This window comes from Pestalotiopsis fici (assembly GCF_000516985.1).
Source record: "Pestalotiopsis fici W106-1 unplaced genomic scaffold PFICI_Scf_1, whole genome shotgun sequence".
NCBI classification, from domain to species: domain Eukaryota; kingdom Fungi; phylum Ascomycota; class Sordariomycetes; order Amphisphaeriales; family Sporocadaceae; genus Pestalotiopsis; species Pestalotiopsis fici.
In genome coordinates this window covers 644,581-667,796 of record NW_006917091.1, presented here as the reverse complement: position 1 = coordinate 667,796, position 23,216 = coordinate 644,581, and the positions used below count along the sequence as shown (strand labels likewise).

General features: G+C 48.9%; 9 protein-coding genes across 9 annotated transcripts; 3 read left to right on the top strand and 6 right to left on the bottom strand.

Moving 5' to 3' along the window:
* Window positions 1-359: 359 nt before the first annotated feature.
* On the bottom strand, window positions 360-1,576 carry PFICI_00213 (uncharacterized protein; the record flags this gene model as incomplete). Its single annotated transcript, XM_007828794.1, has 2 exons — window positions 360-1,263; window positions 1,320-1,576. 2 exons carry the CDS (start codon window positions 1,574-1,576, stop codon window positions 360-362), a joined length of 1,161 nt encoding a protein of 386 aa, XP_007826985.1.
* A 166-nt stretch (window positions 1,577-1,742) lies between these two features.
* PFICI_00212 (uncharacterized protein) lies at window positions 1,743-2,444 on the bottom strand (the record flags this gene model as incomplete). The annotated part of the gene is made up of 1 exon (XM_007828793.1): window positions 1,743-2,444. One exon carries the CDS (start codon window positions 2,442-2,444, stop codon window positions 1,743-1,745), a length of 702 nt encoding a protein of 233 aa, XP_007826984.1.
* Window positions 2,445-6,248: 3,804 nt separating this feature from the next.
* PFICI_00211 (uncharacterized protein) lies at window positions 6,249-10,940 on the top strand (the record flags this gene model as incomplete). The annotated part of the gene is made up of 1 exon (XM_007828792.1): window positions 6,249-10,940. One exon carries the CDS (start codon window positions 6,249-6,251, stop codon window positions 10,938-10,940), a length of 4,692 nt encoding a protein of 1,563 aa, XP_007826983.1.
* A 257-nt stretch (window positions 10,941-11,197) lies between these two features.
* Window positions 11,198-12,871, bottom strand: PFICI_00210 (uncharacterized protein; the record flags this gene model as incomplete). Its single annotated transcript, XM_007828791.1, has 1 exon — window positions 11,198-12,871. One exon carries the CDS (start codon window positions 12,869-12,871, stop codon window positions 11,198-11,200), a length of 1,674 nt encoding a protein of 557 aa, XP_007826982.1.
* A 793-nt stretch (window positions 12,872-13,664) lies between these two features.
* On the bottom strand, window positions 13,665-14,483 carry PFICI_00209 (uncharacterized protein; the record flags this gene model as incomplete). The annotated part of the gene is made up of 1 exon (XM_007828790.1): window positions 13,665-14,483. One exon carries the CDS (start codon window positions 14,481-14,483, stop codon window positions 13,665-13,667), a length of 819 nt encoding a protein of 272 aa, XP_007826981.1.
* Window positions 14,484-15,202: 719 nt separating this feature from the next.
* Window positions 15,203-16,967, bottom strand: PFICI_00208 (uncharacterized protein; the record flags this gene model as incomplete). Its single annotated transcript, XM_007828789.1, has 2 exons — window positions 15,203-16,576; window positions 16,668-16,967. 2 exons carry the CDS (start codon window positions 16,965-16,967, stop codon window positions 15,203-15,205), a joined length of 1,674 nt encoding a protein of 557 aa, XP_007826980.1.
* A 797-nt stretch (window positions 16,968-17,764) lies between these two features.
* Window positions 17,765-20,044, top strand: PFICI_00207 (uncharacterized protein; the record flags this gene model as incomplete). The annotated part of the gene is made up of 2 exons (XM_007828788.1): window positions 17,765-17,815; window positions 17,918-20,044. 2 exons carry the CDS (start codon window positions 17,765-17,767, stop codon window positions 20,042-20,044), a joined length of 2,178 nt encoding a protein of 725 aa, XP_007826979.1.
* A 772-nt stretch (window positions 20,045-20,816) lies between these two features.
* On the top strand, window positions 20,817-21,914 carry PFICI_00206 (uncharacterized protein; the record flags this gene model as incomplete). The annotated part of the gene is made up of 5 exons (XM_007828787.1): window positions 20,817-20,840; window positions 20,918-21,274; window positions 21,410-21,445; window positions 21,505-21,643; window positions 21,727-21,914. The coding sequence occupies 5 exons, from the start codon at window positions 20,817-20,819 to the stop codon at window positions 21,912-21,914; spliced, it is 744 nt and encodes a 247-aa protein (XP_007826978.1).
* Window positions 21,915-22,196: 282 nt separating this feature from the next.
* Window positions 22,197-22,973, bottom strand: PFICI_00205 (uncharacterized protein; the record flags this gene model as incomplete). Its single annotated transcript, XM_007828786.1, has 1 exon — window positions 22,197-22,973. The coding sequence occupies one exon, from the start codon at window positions 22,971-22,973 to the stop codon at window positions 22,197-22,199; it is 777 nt and encodes a 258-aa protein (XP_007826977.1).
* Window positions 22,974-23,216: the final 243 nt, after the last annotated feature.

Genomic DNA, 23,216 nt, shown 5'->3' with positions numbered 1-23,216 from the left:
CAGAGATCATCATGTTTTTCACCTTGCACATTTTCAAAGCTATTTGTAATGATAGCAAGAGGTAACAGGGAAAACACTAAATTAGTTTCCATGAAATATTCTTTACAGCTTGCACTCGCCGCATTCTGTACGAAACGATTTCCCTGTGAATAATAAGAAACGATATACAGCGGTCACGATACTAATTTTGATTTTCGGACGCTTATAAACAACATGTATCCTTTGCTCTGAGGACCTTGATTTCGGGATTGTAACGATTGTTTATGCCTGCCTACATACTTCAAGACGCAACTCTTCTACGCAATTGGAACAATATATTTAAAGTGCATCATACTCCGGTACTGCTTGATCTCTCAGTGTCATACCCCCGCTGGCGTTTCTTGAAAACTTGGCGCATTCTGGCGTACATATCTCTCCGGCCACTGCACATCACGTGCCGTTGTGAAGCAAAACCTGCCGCGGAGTTCCTCTTGTTGCGATTCTGGGTCGTCTTCTACAAAACCCCATGTGATTGGCAAAAGGTGTGCGTCAAGATCCTGCTCGTGTCGATGGCACGCTGCACTGATACCTGCACTGCAGGTTGAGGTCAGAGGCATGGGATATCTAGCTGCTTCCCGACCGATCCAATCATTGTTTTCTTTACTTTTCGGTGCTTCAAAATTCCTGAAGCTTATGACGATTGGTACAAACAATGTTAATGAGACCGCTATCGTTGTGAGGATGATACCCATTGCGGAGTGACCAACGACAGCGCTGTCCTGATTATCGAAGTGAACAAAGTCCGGGCTCGCAAACTCATTGCTTTCCACAACGAAAAGACTCCTCGATACCAGCCAATGTGTCACACCAGACCACGTAATAAGACCTATTGCATAATGAAAAGGCAACGACAAAAAATAGCTGGAGCGTTGACTGCCCTTTGGCTGCGACACACGCAAAGGCTGACGGCGGTGGATAAAAGTGTTCCACTCGTCTGTGATGGATATGGTCGTGAGCAGGTTGTTCAAGATCACATAGCCTCCACTGATGAAAAGTTGTGGTATGTTGGCGAATAGAGCTGCCATGTGGAATCTTCGTGCATGAAATGGCCCATTGGTACCCCCCGAATCCTCGGAGGAGAATGACGGGAAATAGGCGTAGTTTTGGAACACGCCGATTCCCTCTGCCCATAGCGAAGGCAAGTCAATCGGCATACCAATCTTGCGGTGCTCATAGAGGATCACTCCCAAGAGGGCATAGAATGGAAGAACCAAAAGACACATCCTGCAGAAATTTCGTCAGTGAGCTGATATTTTAATTCTTCGAGACATGCTACTTACAATACATACGTAACGACCCACTTTCGTCTACTGAGAACGTCGATGAAGGTAAACCTTCTAGGTGGAATAAACTCAGTTCTCGGGTCGACCCGCCACGGACGATCAAAATCTTTTCTGGTGGACAGGTCAAGACCCGCAGTGTGAAGATCCTGATGCTCGAGGGCGCTTGAAATATAGTCGCCTATCGTGATCATGGAAGCTTTAGTGTATGTGATCTCTTCTGGTGCCTTGATCTTGGCCCACAATCGGCAGGTCATGCTCCAGAGGCCCCCAAACCATCTCAGTCGGTTCCATTTATTGATTGGCCGAGTGTCAGACGTACCGCTCCCTAGTGTATGCTGACTATCATTTCGATGTAATATTGCTGTATAGATGAAGCAAGCACATTTGAGCAGGTTGAGTATACAGACCCCGAGTAGGACATCAGGGTAAATAAAATCGCAATGCGCATTTGTCATCCATTTCGGAGCTGTCGTCGCCTAGACTGAGGCAGTAATCAATTTCGTAATGATACTGGTTAGTTGTATCTACAGACGATACTGGGGTGCTGATCCAATTCCAGTAATGGACATGAGGTTGCGCCGTCTTCCATGTACAAGTGCTTGTCGTGTATTGCAAGTTCAATCTGTCGTCGCAAATCCATACGTTGAACAGCGGCCAAGAGGCATAGCTTAGTGTCACAAATATATCCAGGAGCGAGGTGTTCTCGTTGGTTGAATTGCGATGCATGGTTGATCGCCCGTCTGCCATGGTCGTGTTGGACGACACAAGAATGACATCGTTGACTCCAGATCGGCTGTTGACGTAGCGTTGGATGCAGTCATGCCGATCGAGTCGATCTACTCGAGTATAATTATCCCGTATCATTTGAAGATTCAAGCCAAGATCGTGTTTCCAGGTCTCTTCACTTTCCACGGTAGTGAAATCCCATGGTTGGGTGTCAATTGCAAAGTCACTTGTTACGACTCCGACGGTGTAGATGCTGACAGGAACGGCCATGAACACTGCAGAGTTCCAGCTAGCATTTGTCAATACAATCAGAGGTCTCATGGAAATCTCGGTACCCACATCAGATGGAGCAAAATTGAGCTCGTCATGAGAAGCACCCAGGTGACTTTTCTCCATATTGCCACGCTACGCCAGTTTCGAAAACTTTGGATCCCAATGTCCAGCCATTGACCTTTCGAATGAGCCGCGTCAACATCCGCCCTTGTTGGCGCAATTAGGATCTGTGAGCAATAATTGCTTGAGCTGAGTAAAACTGTCGAGATGACATTGATAACTAAGTGGAGGACCGTGTTGTACTGGTCAATTTTGCCGCAGTCTCCTTGGAAATACTACCCGTAGATGTTATCAACAGAGTAACCGAGGATTGAATAGAGTGTGAAAGACAGGTTGATGAAGAAAATAAGTGTTGTTATGGATAATTGAGCTAGAATTGCAATCTTCCGGTGTTGGCGACTTTTGGGCGGAGCTGCCCGTGCATCCAGTTGTGGTAGCCACCACCTGAATAAAGGCAAACTACCAAAGCGACTAAAGATTCCATTGAAAATGTTCCAACTATCGTATAATTCACTTTGCGAGGTGAACCAACTTACGGGATGAAGCATAGTTGCTGTGGGTTTGCGCTTAAATCAAGACCTGGGCTGTGATCCTTTGGGTGTAAACCGTTTGGTAATGGTTGAGCCTGATCATTACCGTTGGTGTGATCACGGCTATCGGCTTCCCCTTCGCTCTCATCGTGTTGACTTGTTATACCATCGTTGTCTGAGTCTTCATATGGAATGATGGAACCATCGCGGCGCGTCATAGCCGAGTTCGGAGACACAGATGCCATTGTAGGAAGGGACGGCCAGAGAAGAGACAAATCGCATAATTGCGGTAGGTAGTCCCGATTTGGTGCTTTATTGACTATAACCCAGTACCACTACAGCCTCGTGCCGGAGTTCGTCTCTTTTGAGCGCCCATCTCGGAATAGATGGTGAAATTTGAGATGCGGAATGTGCAGCCAATAAGACTCGTGGCATGGAACCAGTAGTTTATTATTGACGTTCACCGAGAATCAGGATACCACCTCGGGCAAAAATGCGACGATTTTTGCTCCTAGATTACTTGAGGCCTGGTTGAAGGTTGAAGGTGCAACGAGTTCAGTGCCTACCGTATGTTGCAGTGCAGCACAATCGTGCCAATGGTCCCCCTATGTATCTTGTATGCAGCAAGTGACAAAAATACACTACCCGTGTAACCAGACACTCAAAACACTCTATTCTTGGTCTACGGTAACCGCCCAGGGAGGCCTGGCTGAATGGTGGGTCTGAACACACTACAACCAATAAAAGCTGCAAGTCGCTTTGTATCCTATTTTTAACCACTGTGATTTATGACTTTGCAGCGTACATCACGAGAAGGCGGAGACAGTCACCCAGAAACGTTGCATTTTTGACAGAAGTGCCATTGCTGAGACAAAATGTATCTTGGGTTTCGCCACGCGACCTATGGCACGAATTAACGAGCACGGAACCACATATCACCAGATCCCTCGGGTAGCTCTGCGCGATCAAAAATGTGCCAGTTATCCTCCGCCCTAGGAGCTCTTTTAAACCAAGGGTTGGGGATGTCGCTCGCTTCCAGCTTTATTAACCCATTGTAATTCTCTGCGTCGTCGATACCTTCGTAACGCCTTACAGCTTGCGAATCGACTAGCCAGAGGTATGCTTCCTCGTAAAAGCTCATCTGTGCTTGTTTACGTTTAATTAATTTATTAATGAAAGCATATTTGGACTATTAACTAACCCTTTTTCCCTATATAATTACGGGTGTTAAAGGTATCGTTTTTTCGGGTAATACGGCTAAAAAGCGAAAAGAGTCCTTATCGACGACGAGAAAATCGATAAACCTCGGGTTGCGCTTAGGTATAATATTATCGTCTTTAATAGCTCGGAGGAACTAGGCGTCGAAAATTCCAATTAGGGATTTAATATTATCTTAAATCGCCTTTGCGAAATCGGTAAATTATAGAGCTTCCAGCTCCTTGCTCCCGACAACCTCGATAATAAAGCGACGACTAAATTCGTTATCTACCGTTATATCGGTCTTTTTTAATATAAAACTAAGGTAATGGATAAAGTAATCAGTAACCCAGAGTCTCAATTTCGCCAGCGCAATCGGCCAGAGCCGATCGGATTCGTTAGAGTATGTGGTGCGCAATACTAGTAAAATCAGCTGGAGCATCAGACTCTGGATTGCCAACTAAGTTACCTGTGTAGCCCCAGGACCCATAAGCGTATGTCGAACCACATCTCATGGTGTCATACAGATCATACATCCAAACCATAGCAATCCGATTCCTGTCTTTCCAAACATAATAAGCCCACTTGAACATATCATCAGGTGGGTCCGGAAAAGTCTCTTGAATAGACATGATTGATCACAAAGGATTGTATTGACAATGTCGTGTGCCAGGGTATTGCCAGGGCTCGAAGGGACAGAAGAGGAATTGGCCAGGGGCTGATGAGAAGAAATCGAAAGGCGGAAAGTCCGTTGGCGTGAAATGCTAAAGTAGATTCGGACACGGGTTTTGAGCTTGACAGTTGATGAGCAGCGTGGATCGGTCCGGCTAAAGAACCTGTTGCCTGGAAAGTGCATATTCGAAAACGAAAGAGAACGACGAGGAGAAAGTGAACATGACAAGGCCAGAAGTGAAGGTAAAAAGGAAAAGGCGGTAGTGGAAATGAGATCTATAATGCTGCTTTCTGAGAGAACGGTTTGGAGTAATGCCACAAGTCTTGGCGTGACGTCAGCCAATCAGAGTGCTGTTTTGACCAATTTCAATCCAAATCTTAATTGCAGTTCTGTCCGGCACGTTTAGTTTGCCCTCGATTTCAACTGCAGGCAAATACAAGTTAGGTAGTATTCATATTTAGTTCTTATTACTTGAATCCAGTAGCTTTTTCTTTACGCTGTTTTGGTGCTTTCATCGTCGATCGAGGCTGAACGACGACCTAGACATCTTTTTGCACCTATTGTGAGCTGTTTCTAGATTAACTCAGATTGGACCTGAGCATATAAATGGACCTTCTGGCTGCATTAGATCTTCTGGATGTACCAGGGCCTGGCAGCTGGAACATTCTAACTTATGGACTATATAAGCTGGTGTAGGCTGTAAACCTGGCGATAACCAAATTAATAGCTAGACTAGCAGCCGGCACCCCTGTGGCGAGCAACTCCATTCGGCTTGTTCATAGTTTTCATAAGCTGTGTATAATGCGATAAGAAGGGAAGAAAGCTCCCAGACCCAAATTGCAGCTCCGGCCAACTATAGGTCTAGGACGAGAGTTTAAGACAAATATATTTACTTTTTTGCGAATACGGTCAAAGAGAAGTTAGTATAGATATAGATGCTGACTCCATATTGCGGAGGGCAATGCCCTCTAATGGGTGGCTGGGGGAAAAAGAAATACAGCCTGGTGCACGCATTTGGGCCGGACTGCAAGGGTAGGGTATCTCGGCACAGTAAATGAACCACTAATTGTTCCAGGCGAGGGCTGTGTGCATAGACAGCATATGGCGACGGCGCTCGAACTGCACTGGCGACTGGCGGAACCTCGCTTTCGAGGGGGAGAAAAGTGACATGATTGGGTAAATTCAAGCACGCTGTCATCTTACTGGACGATACACGGACTCTTTGCAGGAAGTGCACTGCCATGGAACTGTTGTACCCCTAAGCGGTGACTGCCGAAGAGGGGACCCTTGTGACGACCAGTGCTGTTACACCACCAGCCTTATGGATAAAAATGTCAATCCCCGCGGGAAAGGAGAGGCACTCATGTTCATTCAACACACACGCACAGGACTGACTGCCTAGTGTCCTGGATCGCGTTGCCCAGAATCATGCTACATGTCAACTATTTTCAACACCACCTTCTGGTGATGGCTTGCCTCGTGGCAACGGCGAAAGCGGATGGTTGGGATGACTTTGCCAATAATTTGGCTACAGACCTTGCGCCGATTCTTGCCTTGTTTGGCGAGCAGGCCACGAAGCAATTTCTCAGCGAGTCAACCACAAGATTGGACAACTTCATCTTTGCAATGGCACCGCTGGGAATCCTCACGGCTGTTGTATCTGCAATCCGCGTATGCGGCGGACCATCTTTGCGCGCCTTTATAGGTCGAGCGCAAGAAGGAGGAGGGATTGCTGAGGCGGAGCTCTGCTCATCTACGAGTCGGGATGTCTGCGAACTGTATCACAACGGCGCCATCGTTCGTGTATTTGGACGCCCAAAGATCCTGGAGATTGTGCACGATCGCGAGGCACCTTGCTCTTTTGACACCAATAGCAAGACCGTGCCCGATTGTGGCATTTATCCATTTCAAGAATACATCAAAACGCAGCGAGCCAAAGACGCGGGCTGGAAGGAACTCGGAGAGCCAAATTGGAGCGTTGAAGGTCAACCATTGAAGGTTGATAAGAAGGATGATGTGTTCGCACCCAACCCAAACCTGTCCTTCAACATAGGGATACGGGAGCAGCCCAGATGGGTCGTTAGATTGGCAGCTACCGCTGGTTTCTTGATTCAAGCATCCGTTGTCGTTTTTGGTTTTCTCGTCACGTACACATGGGGTTGGACAAAAGAGGATGCCGCCCCCTCGAGTTGGGCATTTCCTCTGATGGTAGCGGGAACTTTCCTTTTGAACAGCGGCATGTTCCATTGTGCTTACTTGGTGGAGAGCAGCACCCAGGAGAGAATCTTCCAAAGAGCTCCGGGAAATAAGAAGAAAGGGCCGCGATTCCATGTGATACAGCCTGGAAATCAGACCATCGGTGATCAAACGTTCGACGCGTTTTCGTTTACCGATGCTCATGATTCACACCGATTGAACAAATACACAACGTCCTGGAAGATTAACGAGGAGGCGAAACTCGGAGTTTGGCTCGCTACCGGAAGCAGCATTTGCGGATTTGTTCTTCAATTTGTCGGGTTGAGATCAATGCACTCCGCTGTCTCCGTATTACAGCTTGGAGCAATCCTATTCATGACCATTGTTCGTGCGGGGCTAAGGACGCAACGGTTAGGCAAGGATCAAAATCTCCTCCGCAGCCGCCCTGACGAGGTTGAAGGTCACGAGCTGGACTGGCTAGCCCTGGAAATGGCCAAAGACGACCAAGAAAAGAAGAATGATGAGAGGAAATTTTGGTCCGTGATTGCAACTCGGCCAAAATCTAGTTCTCCGTCAGCAAACCATGAGTCTGAGCCGCCTTCTCACCAGATGAGCAGCAATATAGCTGCAGAGAAGCATCAAGCCGAAAAGGTATTCCTTTACCGATCACGGCTTGCGGAATTAACAAGTCACTCAACGCGCAAGAAGTCAAAGGTATCAAGTGCGTGGGACGATTCCATGGTACATGTACGGCAACAAGCTCGGCAACTCAAGAAGGCCATCGAATCCAGTGCTAAAGTCCTCTTTACTCATTCAAGATTCGAACCTGAGTGGGAAAGCAACAAGACGATTACTTGGGCCTTCGACGTGGCAGAAACTAGTCTGTCCAATTCCGGGCCGAATAAGAAAGACACATCTACGATTCGTCTAACTCTGCACAAGGTGGATGATGGAAAGCAGTCTAATGTGTGGGAGATCAACCAAAAATATCTCGAGGCTGTGGTTGGCCTGTGGGCCTGGTCAATGATATCAGACCCTGAAACGGAGGAGGAGGAAAAAGAACTTCGAATCTCGACAGCATCAGAAGTCCCAATGTCCAGGATCATGGCATTTGGCGTTAGTCAAGAAGACACAGAACGTGCGAAAACAGACCTGGAACTTTGGATGGAAGACTTTCCCTCGACCACATCAACCATGAAATGGATGAAACCTCCGGGCCTCACGGACAAAAGCCCCAACACTATATGGAAGAGAGATGTTGACGAGATGGTTCATAATCTGAAGTTGGAAGCTGATCATTGCTTGGATCGAGTCCGGCTGTACGGGTGGCAGATACCCTCTATACCAGCCGAAATGCATGCCTTGACTACCACTGTCAACGGCTCCTTACCTGATATGTGTGCTCGCGATGTCTATCAATCGTTTCTGCGCACAATCACAGAAGGACTTACCTCTGTGGAAGGGCAGTCAAAACCCTCCATGGGGAGCAAAGATTACTATTTCACGAATGATGTGCTTTCACGTCTCGCAGAATGCTTCAAAGAAAGCGGGCTTGGTTCGATAAGAGATGCCTACTCCATTATCGTCCCGGTTCTGAGGTCAAAGTTGCCCTTGCCTGTTGATGTGCTACCGACCGCTTATAGCCAAGCTGAAAGTTGTCGGAAAGAAGGAGACTTTCAAAAAGCGGAGGCGATTCTGAGGTGGGGATGGGATACTGCATTGAAAACAACCGACGACCTGAACAATGATGCACTGGATGCTTGCATGTTGGAATTTGGTGAGCTCTACCGATATGCGCTCTTCTCGAATGACAGTTCTCAACATGGCCTTGGCTTTGATGGAATCTCTTGGATGCAGAAGGAAGTGCAGAAGTCGCCAGAGAAGAGCTCAATCGCTGCTGTTGCAAATCGATATTTTCATCTGGCAGATATGGCAAGGAGAGACTCTACGCCCCAATGCAGTGCAGATGACGTTGTCGCCGCAGCTTCCAAGAATGATCGACCCAGCTGTCTTTGGTTGATTAGCCGAGTCATGGGACTGTCCTCTACTTCTATTGACCGTACAGCTCTTTCTTGGGCAGCTCAGCGAGGATGGTCGGAAATTGTCAAAGCAGCTATAGAGATCGGTTCCGTAATTGATTCAGAAGATGGATCAAGACGGACACCCTTGAGCTATGCTGCAGAGCATGGGCACGCCGATGTTGTCGAGATATTGGTGAGAAGCGGGGCAGTACCTAACTTGGAGGATGCAACCCATCGAACACCTCTTTCTTACGCTGTTGCAGGAGGTCATATCCCCGTTGTGGAACTTCTGCTAAAGGATCGCCGTGTTTCCATATTTACACGAGACAAATACGACAACTCCCTTCTGCATTGGGCAGCGACAAATGGACACAACGATATCGTCGATTTCTTACTCAAACGCGAGGTTGAGGATCAACTAAACCAACCTAATGTACACCGGAATACGCCCTTGGCCCTAGCACTTTCGAACAGCCATACGTCCACAGCAGATCTTCTCGTGGGGAGGGGACCAAATGTGGACGGCATCATGATACATGATGCGGAGGCACTGGAATGGACAATCAAAAATGGTGAATGGGCGTCTGCTGCATGGTTGCTCAGGCTTTCCAGTAATGAGGATAAGGCAGTTATCATCGGACTCTTCGAAAAGCAAGATCCAAAAGAACCAATCCCATATGGCATGCCTGACACACGATCGCCAGTCATTTCACTGGAGGTGAAAGCATTGGTAGACGCATTGTCTGTTGACGCAAACAGAGAAATCACCATGGAAATAATACAAGATTTTCTGGTTGGGAAATATTTTGTCCAAGCGAAGATTTGGAAACAAGAAGGCACGAGTCAAGAAATCCTTTCTTCTGAGGGAAACAAGGTTGTTGAATTGCTGCTAAGCCTGGTCAGAAAGCAAGATGTGGTGACAGTGGAGGTTCTCAAGGCGGCGGCAGGATATGAATACTCTGGTGAAGAGGTGGTGAAGCTTCTTTTGGATCACCGCGGCCAAGAAATCACAATAACCGAGGAAATCGTTAGAATCGCAGCAGCAAACGAAGGGTGGTTGGCTGAAAATGTACTGATTCTGCTTTTGGATGAGCGTGGCCAAGAGATCACGATAACCGAGGATATCGTCAAGGCCGCAGCAGAAAATCAGGGGGATTCGACCACAGAGATAATGAATCTGCTCTTCAATGAGCGTGGCGAGGAGATCACCATAACTGAGGAAATCGTCAAAGCCGCAGCAGCCAACAGGGCACATAGTGAAAAGGTATTTAATCTGCTTTTGAATCGGCGTGGCCAGGAGATTGTGATAACGGGGGAAATTCTTAAGGCCGCAGTATCAAACGAAGGATGGTCTGCTGTGGAGGTAATGAAACTTCTTTTGGATCAGCGTGGGCACGAATTTACAGTCACGGAGGAAGTTGTCAAAGCTGTGGCAGGAAATCAAAGGTCTGGTGAAGATATGATGAAGCTACTACTGGATCAGTGTGGCCACGAATTCACGGTAACGGAAGAAATCGTAAAAATAGTGGCAGGAAATGGAGTCTCTGGTGGAAAGGTAATGAAGCTACTACTGGATCGGCGTGGCCACGAATTTACGGTAACGGAAGAAATCGTAAAAATAGTGGCAGGAAATGCAGTGTCTGGTGGAGAGGTAATGAAGCTATTACTGGATCAGCGTGGCCACGAATTCATGGTAACGGAGGAGATCGTTAAAGCCGCAGCAGAAAACGAAGATATGTATGGTGAAGGTGAAACCATGATGGATATGTTTTTGGATCAGCGTGGCCACGAATTCACGGTAACTGAGGAAGTACTCAAAGCCGTGGCAGGAAATAGATGGTCTCCTACAAAGATGATAGGATTACTTCTGGATGGACGAGCGCACATTCAACTGACGGAAGGGATGAAGGAAATTATAAGGGATGAAGGGTATTACCTATAGCTGGTTCATTTGATGAGACGCCAGTGAATCTTCCTACGGGTCAGCAAGGACAGGATATCGCGACAGAAAAGGGGGATTTACCCTGATGAGAATCTAAGGAGCCGGCTTGTGGAGTTCTGGTTTCGTGGTGCTCAAGATTGACTCACAATGATTCTGCAAAAACAAGGTCGAGTAGAAACAGTAGGAAAGTGATTGATATAGATATGGATTTAGAGTATGCGCATTGTGATGAAATATTTGGTGCAGTAACTTCTTTTCTACGCAAAATACAATTCTTTCCACCCGAATCTTGCACTATCCGCGCACCGCTTTCTGTACTCTACAACATTACCCACATATCTAGCAACACTCCTCTCCTGTTTGCCCTTGACGTTACTATTGACACCCGTCATCCAACTGTCCACATCATTCAAGAGTAAACCCTTGCTACAATCCACCACATGCTCACCCCACGCCTGAACGGCCTCGGGCTTGGGCTCTACAAATGTGTGTCCATGTTCATAGATGTGCTGCAACATGGTACAGACCACGTCCACGGCTTTCTCAAGACTGCGCGTGCCGTTGCCGAAAGGCTGATGTGGGCCCAACACCATGAAAGTGTTGGGCATATCCGGTGCCGTGATGCCCAGGTACGTCTTGGGCTTGTGGTCGACCCAAATGGCATTCTTGCCCTTGTCCGAGTCGCTATAGCCGAGCAGAGGGCGTCCGTGCTTGCCGCGAAAGTCAATGGCGCTGTAGGATCCCGTGATGGCGTCGAAACCAGTGGCAAAGATCAGCACATCTAATTCGTGCTTCTTGCCGTCTTTGGTGGTGATGGCTGAATCCTCGATGCTTTGTATTGGTGTCTTTTTGAGGTCGACTAGGTAGACGTTGGGCTGGTTGTATACTTCGAAATAGCCACTCTCCAGCGGAATTCTCCGAAGTCCAAAGCCGTGGTCCTTGGGGACCAGAGAATCGGCAATCTCTGGATCGTTGACACGCGCTCGTATCTTGGCGGCCATGTAGTCCGTATACAGTCTGTTTGCCTCGCGGTCTGTGTAGGTATCCTTGAAAACGCTGAGCCACTTTCCGAATCCGGGTTCATTGTACAGCTTGTCCCAGAGGGCGGTGCGTTCCTCCTGCGTTACCTCGGACGACTTGCGAGGGTCTGCCGCGTACAGGAATCCCGAAGAGGTCCTCGCGCATTGAGCAAACACTTCGTCGTATGTCTCGGCCAGCTTCTTCATCTGTTCTGGAGATATCGGTTCATTGCGCAGAGGTGCTGACCAGTTGGCTGTCCGTTGAAAGACAGTCAAGGACTCCACGTTTGACTCCTTTGCTATGGCTGTAATAGTTTGGATACCGGTGGCGCCTGTGCCAATGACACCCACTCGCTTTCCGGCCAGGTCTCGCCTGTAATCGAGATTCTTGGGCCAATTTGAAGTGTGGAATGCTTGACCAGTGAAGTTTTCGATACCCGGAATCAGAGGTAGCGTGGGCTTGCTGAGGAAACCCAAGCAACTGACAAAGAGACGTGCTTTATATTGACGGCCTTGTAAGTCCGTAAAAAGCCATGTGTGGGCATCGTCGTTCCAGTGAGCTGACGCTATTGCCGTATTGAGCTGAATATCCTTGTACAGGTCATGCTTTTCGCAGACCCTTTCAATATATGACAAAACATCGGGTTGGCCCGAAAAGGTTTCTTTCCAGTGCCACTCATTCAAAAGCTCCTTGTCCCACGAGAACTGATAGCTGAGTGATTCCGTGTCGACACGAGCTCCGGGGTAGCGATTAAGGTACCAGGTGCCGCCGACGCCCGAGCTAGCTTCGAGAAGCTTTACCCGCCACGAGGGGAATTGCTGGCGAATATGGTGAAGGGCGCACACGCCAGAGAACCCGGCGCCTACAATGAGCACATCGTAGTCGACGGCAGGGAGATCCAAAGAGCCCATGATAGAGGTCAATTGATGTGATTGGTTATGAGTTATTGTCTTAGAAATCGAACAAGACGACGACTTCAGGAGCGGTCCAAATGATGAATGAACTATGACTGTCCAACGCAGCAATGATTTATTCTAAATACTTCATATAGATGACCGAAAGCATCGACTCACATTCTCCTCGCACAACCCGTATCCAGCTCCGCATATCGCTAGAGAGAAAGCCTCCTCATTCAATGCCTCACGCCACCCGCGAAACGATATGCTCTGCAACAAACAGGGCATGCTATGCCGTCAGTGGTTGGGGAAAGTCTCACCAGCGGGGTTATCAAATGATCAGTACTGCCGCCTATCTAATCATTTAATCGTGCTGCACGCTTATCGACGGGTGGCCAAGCGCGTATGCAGCTCTGGTATAACTTTCCATTTTCGAGAATCCGCCCCACAAGGGTAAACCCCGCCATCTGCAGAGCTCAGTATACTATTTCGTACTATCTTGGAGATTATCGATCGAGATGAGGGTCTTTTGTGAAGTTGCATGCGTGCAAAACATTTTTCATCACGATCTAATCGGTCATCTGATCATCTTGTGAAGGAGAAGCTGGGTAGGACTTGTTCTGCTTTGATCGACGTTTTTAGTATGTGGTGCTGCCACCTGCAATTTGAGTGGTACGAGCCGTCTCACAGATCAATCAGCGGCCGATGTGTGTTTCACTATCACAGAGGGCACAAATCAATTGCAGTGGCACCATATTGGGGATTAAGTAAGGATATATTAAATATGTTTAAATTCAATATAAAGTGATTACCTCTCCGTGTATCCGCCATCTACCATCAGCGCTGTTCCAGTCACAAACGAGCTGCGCCCACCCGCTAGGTAGACAACTCCGTCTGCGATCTCCTGGGGCTGTCCCACTCGCATCATGGGCACCGCCGTCATCACACGCTCCTCCATTGCCTTGAAGACGCCCGGGTTCTTGGTTGTGAGAGGTGTTTCCGTATATCCAGGGCAAACGGCATTGATTCGCAGACCGTCCTTGGCATAGTCCTCCGATGCCGATCTCATCAGGCCGAGAACTCCTGCTTTCGATGCGGCATACGCGGTCGACAGTGGAATACCGGCGACGGACTGAATTGAGCCAAAGAGCACGATGGAGCCCTTTTGTACTGGCCGGCCATCGATCGACGAAAGAATTGGTTCCTGCTTCAGCATGATCTGGCCAGCCGCCTTGAGGATGAACAACGAGCCGGTAAGGTTTATGTCGAGAATACGCTGCCAGTCACTGGCGTGGGCAAACGCCGCACCGCCTTCGTGCTTCACGGCAATGCCGGCAGCGTTGGCGACGTAGTCCAGGCGCCCGAACTCGGCGGCCACGGCTTGTACGGCCTGGACGACCTGGTCTTCCTTGGACACGTCAACCTGGTGCACCACGATGCGACATGGCTTGCCACCCGACGATGTGTACTGTTTGGCTTCAATCTCGGCCTTGACTGTCGCTAGAGCCTCGGGGTTGACGTCAAACAGCGCCACGCCGGCTGCACCATCTCTAGCAAAGGTGTTGGCGCAGGCTCTGCCGATACCCGAGGCGGCGCCGGTCACCAAAGCGAAGCCGGGGACATCCATGGCTGAATTGATTTAATGGTGGTATGAAAGTAGATGTGTTACGCTGTTGCAGGTTTTGAAAATGTGTTTAGGTTTTGCTGCTGAGTAGAGATGATTATAAGAGTATGCATTGACGGTCAAATCTATAGTCAAGGTGAAAATTGACTATAAATTAAATGTCTTTCCCTTTACTTGCATCAATCAAGCGACTATACGAAAACCTATTTGTAAGGTGATTTGTGTCTATCACACACATCTATGTGGGGTTGGCGGGTATAGTGGCTATCGGCCACTGTCGGCTCGCCAAATCCAGAAAGTTTCCCATTGTAGCACGGAGCGGCACCGAGCAGTTTGGGAGCGCTATGCAGCTGCACCCGCAGGATTATCTTGGCTTCTTATCATGAGATAAACCAACACGAGTTCCTGGAGGATAGGATGGAACAGTGGATCATTCCTTTGAGTCTTCCCCGCATTCTATGCGTTTCATATTCTTTTGATGCTCAATATCTTTTGAGCACGGGCTTAGTAACACACCATGGGCAAACAAAGTGGATCAGCGATTTGACAAGTGCATCATTATCTCGACCGCATATGTTTACAGTCATATTGATACATTGACTCACTATAGGATATGACAATGTTCATCGGGAATACTTTGGTAGAAATTGGATCATCGAGAATTTTGGGGGTTCTTGTATTTAATATTTGCTATCTCCTGCCAAGCAAGTACTGCCCTAAGCCTAGGAGGCAACTATCTTCTTCACAGTATGAAGAAATCCCTTGCTTTCGCCTCTACTCATCTCTTCTTCCTGATACATCAACACATCCGCCTCAATCACGTCCAAACCAGTGGTCAAATCCACGTCGCTGGGATTATACATCCAAGAATCTTTTCGTCCAACAGTAAACTTGTGCCCCAACCAGATGATGAAGAAAATGGGTAAGCCGATGTATGCCGAAAAGAAGTTGCCCGTCGACCAGTGGCCCAGGAAGAAGTTTGTGAAGCCATTGAGAAGACATAGTATTGCGAAAATAATCATGCATATCCAAGCCGCCCAGGGTTGAATCCGTGACTGGTATGGTGGCTTGATTCCCTGAGCCTTGCAAGCTTTGCGGAAGCGGATAAATGTAATGCAGCAAAGCACCCATGAAGTGTAGCCCGTAGTGTTGGTGATGTTGATGAACCAGTTGAACACGGTGCCTGCTTCTGAGGAGCACGACATGTACGCCAGAAGCATGAATAGACTCGCGGTCAAGACTGAATAGGTGGGTACACCCCATCGGTTGCATCTGGCAAAGATCTTGGGAGCATCTCCAGAGACCGCCAGAGAGTAAAGCGAACGACTGGACATGTACAAATACGAGTTTCCAGAAGACCATGCACTTGTGAGGATACCAGCGTTGACGACAGACGGGAGGCCCTCGATGCCAGCATTCTTGATGGCGATGACCCAGGGAGATGAGTTGGCGTTGCCGGAACCAGAAACCAGACCTGGCGAATTGGAGGCGCAAATGGCACCCATGGCTATGGCACCCAGAACATAGAAGAAGATGAGACGCCAAAAGAATTGCCTCGCAGCAATTGGGAGGTTCTTGCGAGGGTTGCGCATTTCTCCCGACGTCACAATCACCAGCTCGGGCCCAAAGTAGAACGAGAAGCCGCAAAGAATCCAGACATAGATGAAGGCTACGAATCGGCCCTTGGCTCCTGGGAGGATATATTCGTTGACAGCTCCCGGATTGTCCCAATATCGGAAGCCAAGACGCTCGTGCCCGGGTCCGCCACCGCACATCAGTACCAAGGACAAAAGCAACAGTCCAAGGATCAGAACAACCTTGATGCTAGCGAACCAGAATTCGGCCTCGGCGTAGACACCCACGGGAAACACGTTGAGTAGAATCACGACAGCCACCATGATTGTTATCAGAATAGCAACGTGAACCTTGTTTGGCCAATAGTCGATAATAATCGTGCCGGCAACGACTTCGTAAGCTGCGATGATACCAAATGCGTAAAAGTATAAATAGCCTTGCGCTACGCCCAGGGATCTGGACACATATCGGCCGCAATACATCGACATGGAGGATCCGGGCACTGGGAGGTATGTACCGATCTAGAAATACCAATGTCAGTAATGATTGATCAACGAGTCCCGACTGGCAAAACATTGCAAGGGGATATTGTGTGATCAGGTCTAAACACACCTCAATTACAGCGGTAACGATGCCGTATACCAGCAAAGACAACAAGAGATAAGAAATCAAAAGGAGTGCAGGTCCTCCAGCCGCAAGAGCTTGACCCGACGCAACAAACAGAGAAGTTCCAACACTGCCGCCAATTGCGATCATGTGTGCATGTCGGGACTTGATTGCTCTCTTGGTCCCATGGGAAGACGACTCTAGGACTTCGCCATCGCAGGAACTTTGGACCTTGGACAGATTTGCCTTCTTCTCGACATCGCTATTGTCGTGGCCCGAGAAGCCAATTTCAGGAGACACTGCCATGGCGGCAAACAAGGAATGAACAAAACGGGACTACTGAATTGAAGTTGTCATCAACTTTCACAGAAGAGATGTGAGGGTTGTGCCGGAACGACTTGAAGATTGACACGGGCCTTGATTTATAACTCAACCACTACACTCATTCATCTAACAGCCACAATCTAATCCTCTTCGGAGTCGTACGTGTTATCTCTTCCTGCTAAGTCCGAGGCGGGCGCGTGACGTAAAGTTGCTCATTATCCTCTGGGTGCTCACTGGGCCTTGGCCTTGAGTCGATACCTGGGTATCAGACGGTCCAGGGGGGTTATACTTTGGCCAAGGCGCAGCCTTGACCTCGTCCCTGCCACTTGCCATGCAAGTCCACCAACGGATGATAAGAACCGGGCGTCATGTAGGAGTGAACCAAGACAGAATGAAACTGGGGAAGCCTAGACCCCGGACTGCCAGGAACACTAGTCTAATGGCAAGAGATTATTGTATCGTAATAGTCATTCGTACTACGTACTTGAAGACAGGTAGGTGTCGAGCAGCCAATGATGTCCAATCTTGGAAATCTGATAGTTGAGGTTCCCGACTCAAGAGGAAGTTGTCCCCCGAGCTAGTCTTAGAATGGCTAGTCCGCCTTATCAGCGCTTTGTGGAAGCTTGCCTCTTTCGTTTCCTCCATCGTCTCCACAACCACTTGATCATCACCCCCAATGACTATCACTGACTGATGAACATCATGGATATCGTGGGATGATGGTCGTCGTAAGCAAAAGATAACTCTTCAGAAATGCGAGCCTACAGGCCCGACGAGTCATGACAACAGCTGGCAGCATCGCGGCTCGATCATTTGGTGGCTGCGATACAGTATGTAAACAGGAGTTGCAATTCGTATACCCTCAGTGCTCGATTTGCATTGCGTCGGGCGAATCAATAGTAATTATACGAGGACTCAGCTAACTTTCACAGTGTCGCAGTCGAAGGGTTAAGTGTGATGAGACGAGACCCACCTGCCTCCTATGCTCGACCACTGGCTTGACCTGCCGGGGGTATGGGAAGAACATCTTCTTCACGCCTGGAGCTGATGGGAGCGAACTCGATGGGGAAGACTTCCGCTTCCGGCGGTTGTTGTTCACTGAGGCTGAGCGCCAGGAAATGAGCCAATGGCTCACCTCAAGCGTGTCGCCATCCTCGGTGAGCAAGCAGCTATCAGCTCTGGACGAACAATGCGAGAACGTCTCCCCAGACCAGAGCATGGACGTTCAGCATGGGCCCTTTGGAGTCTTCAGGGGGCCAAAGATTGCCGAGACTCGGTTTGGCTCTGCAGATTCTGTAGGCGAGCTCGACTGGTGCCGCGATATCAGGTTACCGGATCATGATAACGAAGATGATAATGTCCAGCAGTCCATGGATCAGGGCGACGCGCAAAGTTGCCAATGGTCACCTTCATTGATTGCTGCCATCCTTGATGACCCCTTGCAATTCTCGTCGCCTACTGAGCCAGGCCATATCAATATGGCCTCTGCGATGGACAATACCGATGCCATTGCCGCTACAGAATGCGAAGCCCCCGCCATGTTGGGCCTCTCGGAAACGGCACTGTGTCTGACCGAGGGCGCCACTCTGGAATCCCCATCTTCGATTACGAGCGATAACTACTTGGGCTATATGCTCAATCCCGACTTAGGCACGATCGAAAAACCGAGTCACATGTCCGTTGCACCGACCGTCTCCATGCCCGGCGACGCCGTATTCCTCCTCAAGCACTATGTCTCAAGCGTTGTCAATTTTGTCACGCCCTTTGGGCATGCAAAGACCCCATGGCACACCTTGTTCATCCCACACGTGAAAACCTGTTTGGCAGCACTAACCATGGGCGAGCACCTGAGCCACGCGAGCTCCGCCGTCTTCTTTGGTACCCTGGCCATCAGTGCTTCGAGTCTCGGTAGAAAGATGCAATCGCATTCCTCCATGTGGCTCGAGCGGTCCAAGTTCTATGAGCGGCAGGCTCGCGAACACTGTCGAGCTACACTGGCAAGCGCCTATCATGTACCAAAAGTGGCCAAGTACAAGACGATTCTTATGGCGCTCTTGACCCTAGTCCATTTGTACACTGTCACTGGGCGGCGGGCCTGCGTTGATTTCTACTTTGTGGAGGCAGAAAAGTTTATTCGTTTAAAAGGCCTCAGCCGGAAAAAGTCACGCAAAGTACGCCTTCTCCACCACTGCTACGTATTTCAACGGCTATTCTACGAGAGTCTATGCATCGGAAAGACAAGCTCGCATCGAAAAGAAGTACAAAACGCGATAGAGTCTAGTGAACTCATCATATACAGCCAAGATAGTCCTTCGTTCAAGGCCTTGTCCAATTGGCACGACCCAACCCAGCAGACACTATACATCAAGACACAAGAGGAGGGAGAAAATGATCTTCACTTGGAACATCCTGGTGTTTGGCCGGCGACACTATATCCAGAGATCTACGGTATACCAGAAGGATTGATCTATTTTCTGTCCTGCACTATTCGCCTTGGCAAAGAGAAGGATGCTATGGATCAGGGCCACGGTTCTTCAAGCATCAACATGTCCGAGTTTTTCAAGCGTGCAAGAACCCTGGAGCGGTGCATCAAGCAATTTCCTGACTGGACCTCGGAAATGCGAGTTTCGGAAGCCGACTTTCCAGGCGACGAGAAGCTTGCCAACATGATCATCGCCGTCCGCAACGCACTAGCCATCTACTTTTATCGAAGGATCTATGATATTGACGCCGAGCTTCTCCAGTCCAAAGTGCTTCGGGTGCTCAATGCTCTGCGCCAAGTGGACTGCACAGGTTCAGACGGTCCGACGGGATCCCTGAGCCTCGTATGGCCGGGGTTTATCGCAGCTTGCGAGGCCGAGAGTCCTCCTGTTCAGCAGGCATTTTCGGAATGGTTTGAAAATTGTGCGCATAATAGTGGCTTGGATACGTTCTCCATCACCATTCGCACGATAAGAGAAGTCTGGGTTGCGAAATCTTCCCTCAGTGACACGGGTGCCTCTTGGATTGATTTGGCCAAGGGCAAAACGTACGCTGGATTGCACAACCTCCCACTATGACGTATGAATGAATGAATTGTTTGAGTTGCTTTGTTCGCTGCTCATCAGCGGCTATCTAGTACCGGGGACTAGTTGAGATGATGGTCAAATTGGTCGCTAGTACCTGATAGAGTGCATGTCTTCGTGTGGTAGACATAGATGAGAGAATTCAGATATTTTTAGATGCTGGGCATAACGTCCATAAAAGATGAGCCTCCCGTCAAATTCTGTGTCTACAAAAACCACTTCCAAGTCCCTTTCAAATTGCTACTTGTATGTAAACCTAGGTTAGAACTTTACAGACACAGGGCAATGCCGGTGAATATCAATCTCAGCTATAAGGTCAAACTTGTATCTAAGTCTTTGTGATAGTAAAATTCAACTTGTCCCGCATCCACGACCGATGCATATGATTCTATGGCTGAAAGGTACGCGAGTAGTTTGCCTGCATCAGGTATAATCTTGCGCCTCCAAAGTCCATATCTTTCGTGGAGCCGGGGTTGAGGCGTGCACCTACTCAGGGGACAATTGCCCGATATACTCGGCGGCGGTTGTGGGGCTTGGAGGGTTTGCTTGCCTTGTTGGAGGGGGGCACCGGGCGGTCTTATCCGTATCTCGGACTATACTTGTGTGGATACTTCAAAGGTAATGTACATACATTCCGTATCAATACCTCTCAATAGATATGGAAACTCAAGAAGACTTGTAGCACTGTTATCATTCCTTTGTTGCATCTAAACTAGCGGACCAAGAATTCACATTGCCACACTCAACCTTGATTATCGCACGCACCATGTCGAGCTTTGAGGGTAAAGTGGTAAGTCTGTCTTGCAGCTTGTTTTGAGGCTTCACTAGCTCTGCTATAAGGACGATATCTCATAAATGATATTCTAGATTGCCATCACGGGTGCCGCGTCGGGCATGGGCCTGGCAACGGCACAATTGCTCGCGTCGCGGGGCGCCATCATTTCCTTGGCCGACATTAATGAGGTGGCCCTCAAGACGGCCACTGCGTCTCTGCCCAAGCCGAACGGGCAAGGAAAAGACCACATTTATACTGTTGTGGATGTGCGTCAGACCCAGTCCGTCGACGACTGGATCACAAGAACGGTGGCTAGTCTTGGCGGTGTTGATGGTGCTGTTAATATGGCGGGTATCATCAAGTTTGCTGTGCCGGTTGCCCAGTCCACGGACGAGGATTGGGATTCCACGTTTGCCGTTAATGCAAAGGGAGTCTATGCCTGTATTCGGGTAAGTATTCAATATTTAATCCAAGTTTTCGCCATCGATCGAGTGATAAGGAACATGATGTGGCACCTAAGTCTTGTTCCGATGGACTAAAGGCAAGAGAGTTGACTCATGATGCTAACATCGATGCGCGCGCAGGCTCAAATAAGGGCCATGAAGCCAGGAGGCAGTATCGTAAGTACAATAATGATTCTCTCCAATGTTTCATGAAAGATTTATGACATAATCTGTAGGTATCCGCCGCCAGCGTCTTTGGCCAATTCGGCGCTCCCGGCAACGCGGCATACTGCGCGAGCAAAGCCGCCGTGATTGCATTGACGAGAACGGCCGCCAAGGAAAACCAAGAAATCAGAATCAATTGCGTATCGCCAGGTCAGTCACTACCCACTCTTCACTCAGTGCGACAACAGTCCTGTTTTTCAGCGCTGGAATGTTGAAATTCGGATCTTTTGCAGGTTCCATCAGAACGCCGCTTTCCGAAGGAGAGAACCCGGAGCATGTCAAGGCTAGCCTGCAGCATACGGCTCAGAAGCGGCGGGCCGAACCCATTGAGGTGGCTCGGGTGATTGCTTTTCTGCTGAGCGACGAGGCGTCGTTTGTGACGGGGGCCGTGTATAATGTGGATGGTGGATGGGTTTGCTAAGTAGATTATCGAAGCGAGTATTGATGATTTCCTCAAGTTCTGATCACTTGCATTTCGTGGTACCGGCATAAGATGACTTGGTGATTTCCATGTAGTAGTTTTTTAAAATGAATTGTACATGAATCATTCCACATTCGAACCGTTCAATCCCGAACGTTTCAGTGCCCATCCCATGACGCCGTTCTCCAGTGCCAAAATGCAGTGCCCGACCAATTGCAAAACAAAGTTCAAAATAGCCTTGATGAGTACATAGTTCCACCCTCAGCAGTGGACGACGTCTCATCAGAAGCCCACCCTCGGAGCAAGGTGTAATTGCGATCGCAAGAACTCTGTCAGACCCTTCTCAATGCTAGCCGAAACGGCGGCAAAGATGAGCCCGTGGGAAGTCGTGGGCGGCGGTGCGTAATGCAGATCGGGCAAGACTTCCAATTCTTTGATTTCCACCTGCGCCAACTCGCTCACCCAGTCGAGGCTCTCGTGCTTGAGGTCGGCCAGGAGCTGCAAGTCACGGGCCGAAAACTCCTTGGGGCCTGTCCAGTCCACATTAGGCCGACCGCCTTGCACGACGAGCCGCAGCTTCTTGACCACGCAGGACTCGCCCAGGTACCGACATAGATTCCGCCACTCGCTCCGATCATTTTCAAAAATGGGCAGCGGGCCGCGTTTGCAAAGGGAGACTTCCTGGATGAGTTGGCGGCTCCCCGGGGTAAGATCGCTGAAAAAGGGCTGTACCGCCTCGATATCGACGCCAAAGTCAAAAGAGTGCCTCGAGTAGACGATGTATGAAGTTTCCTCATAAATCTTGCGATTGACGCGCATCAATGATGCGCAAAAGTAGGCGTCCTTGGTCTTGAGGTGGTAGGTGGCCTGGTAGCACCGCCGTACTATAGAATGGTCAAGCAGGTGATACTTTGTCCGAACTCTGTCCTCTCTCTTGGGCAGCATCGGGTATTCGATGTTGCGGATTTCTAATCGGTCGTTGCCAGCATCGTCGAACAAGTATTCATAAATGAGACCGCGCACCTCGGCGGGGACGTTCATGAATGGTGAGCTGTGCATTGTGGGCAACATGGATAAGTCCAAAGCGGCGCAGGCAAGGATTCAACGAGTTAGAGCAGCGTTGAGTTAGCGTACCTGGTGTGCAGATATGCAGATTGAAATTGGGGCAAGAGAAAGAGGAAAAGTAAGAAAAAGAAGATATTCACGAGAAAAAATATGGTCGAGTTAGTTTGAAAGGGCACACTGAGATATATCTGACGCGTTGACCAAGGTAAGATATGCCGGTAGCTAATGTACCTAGTT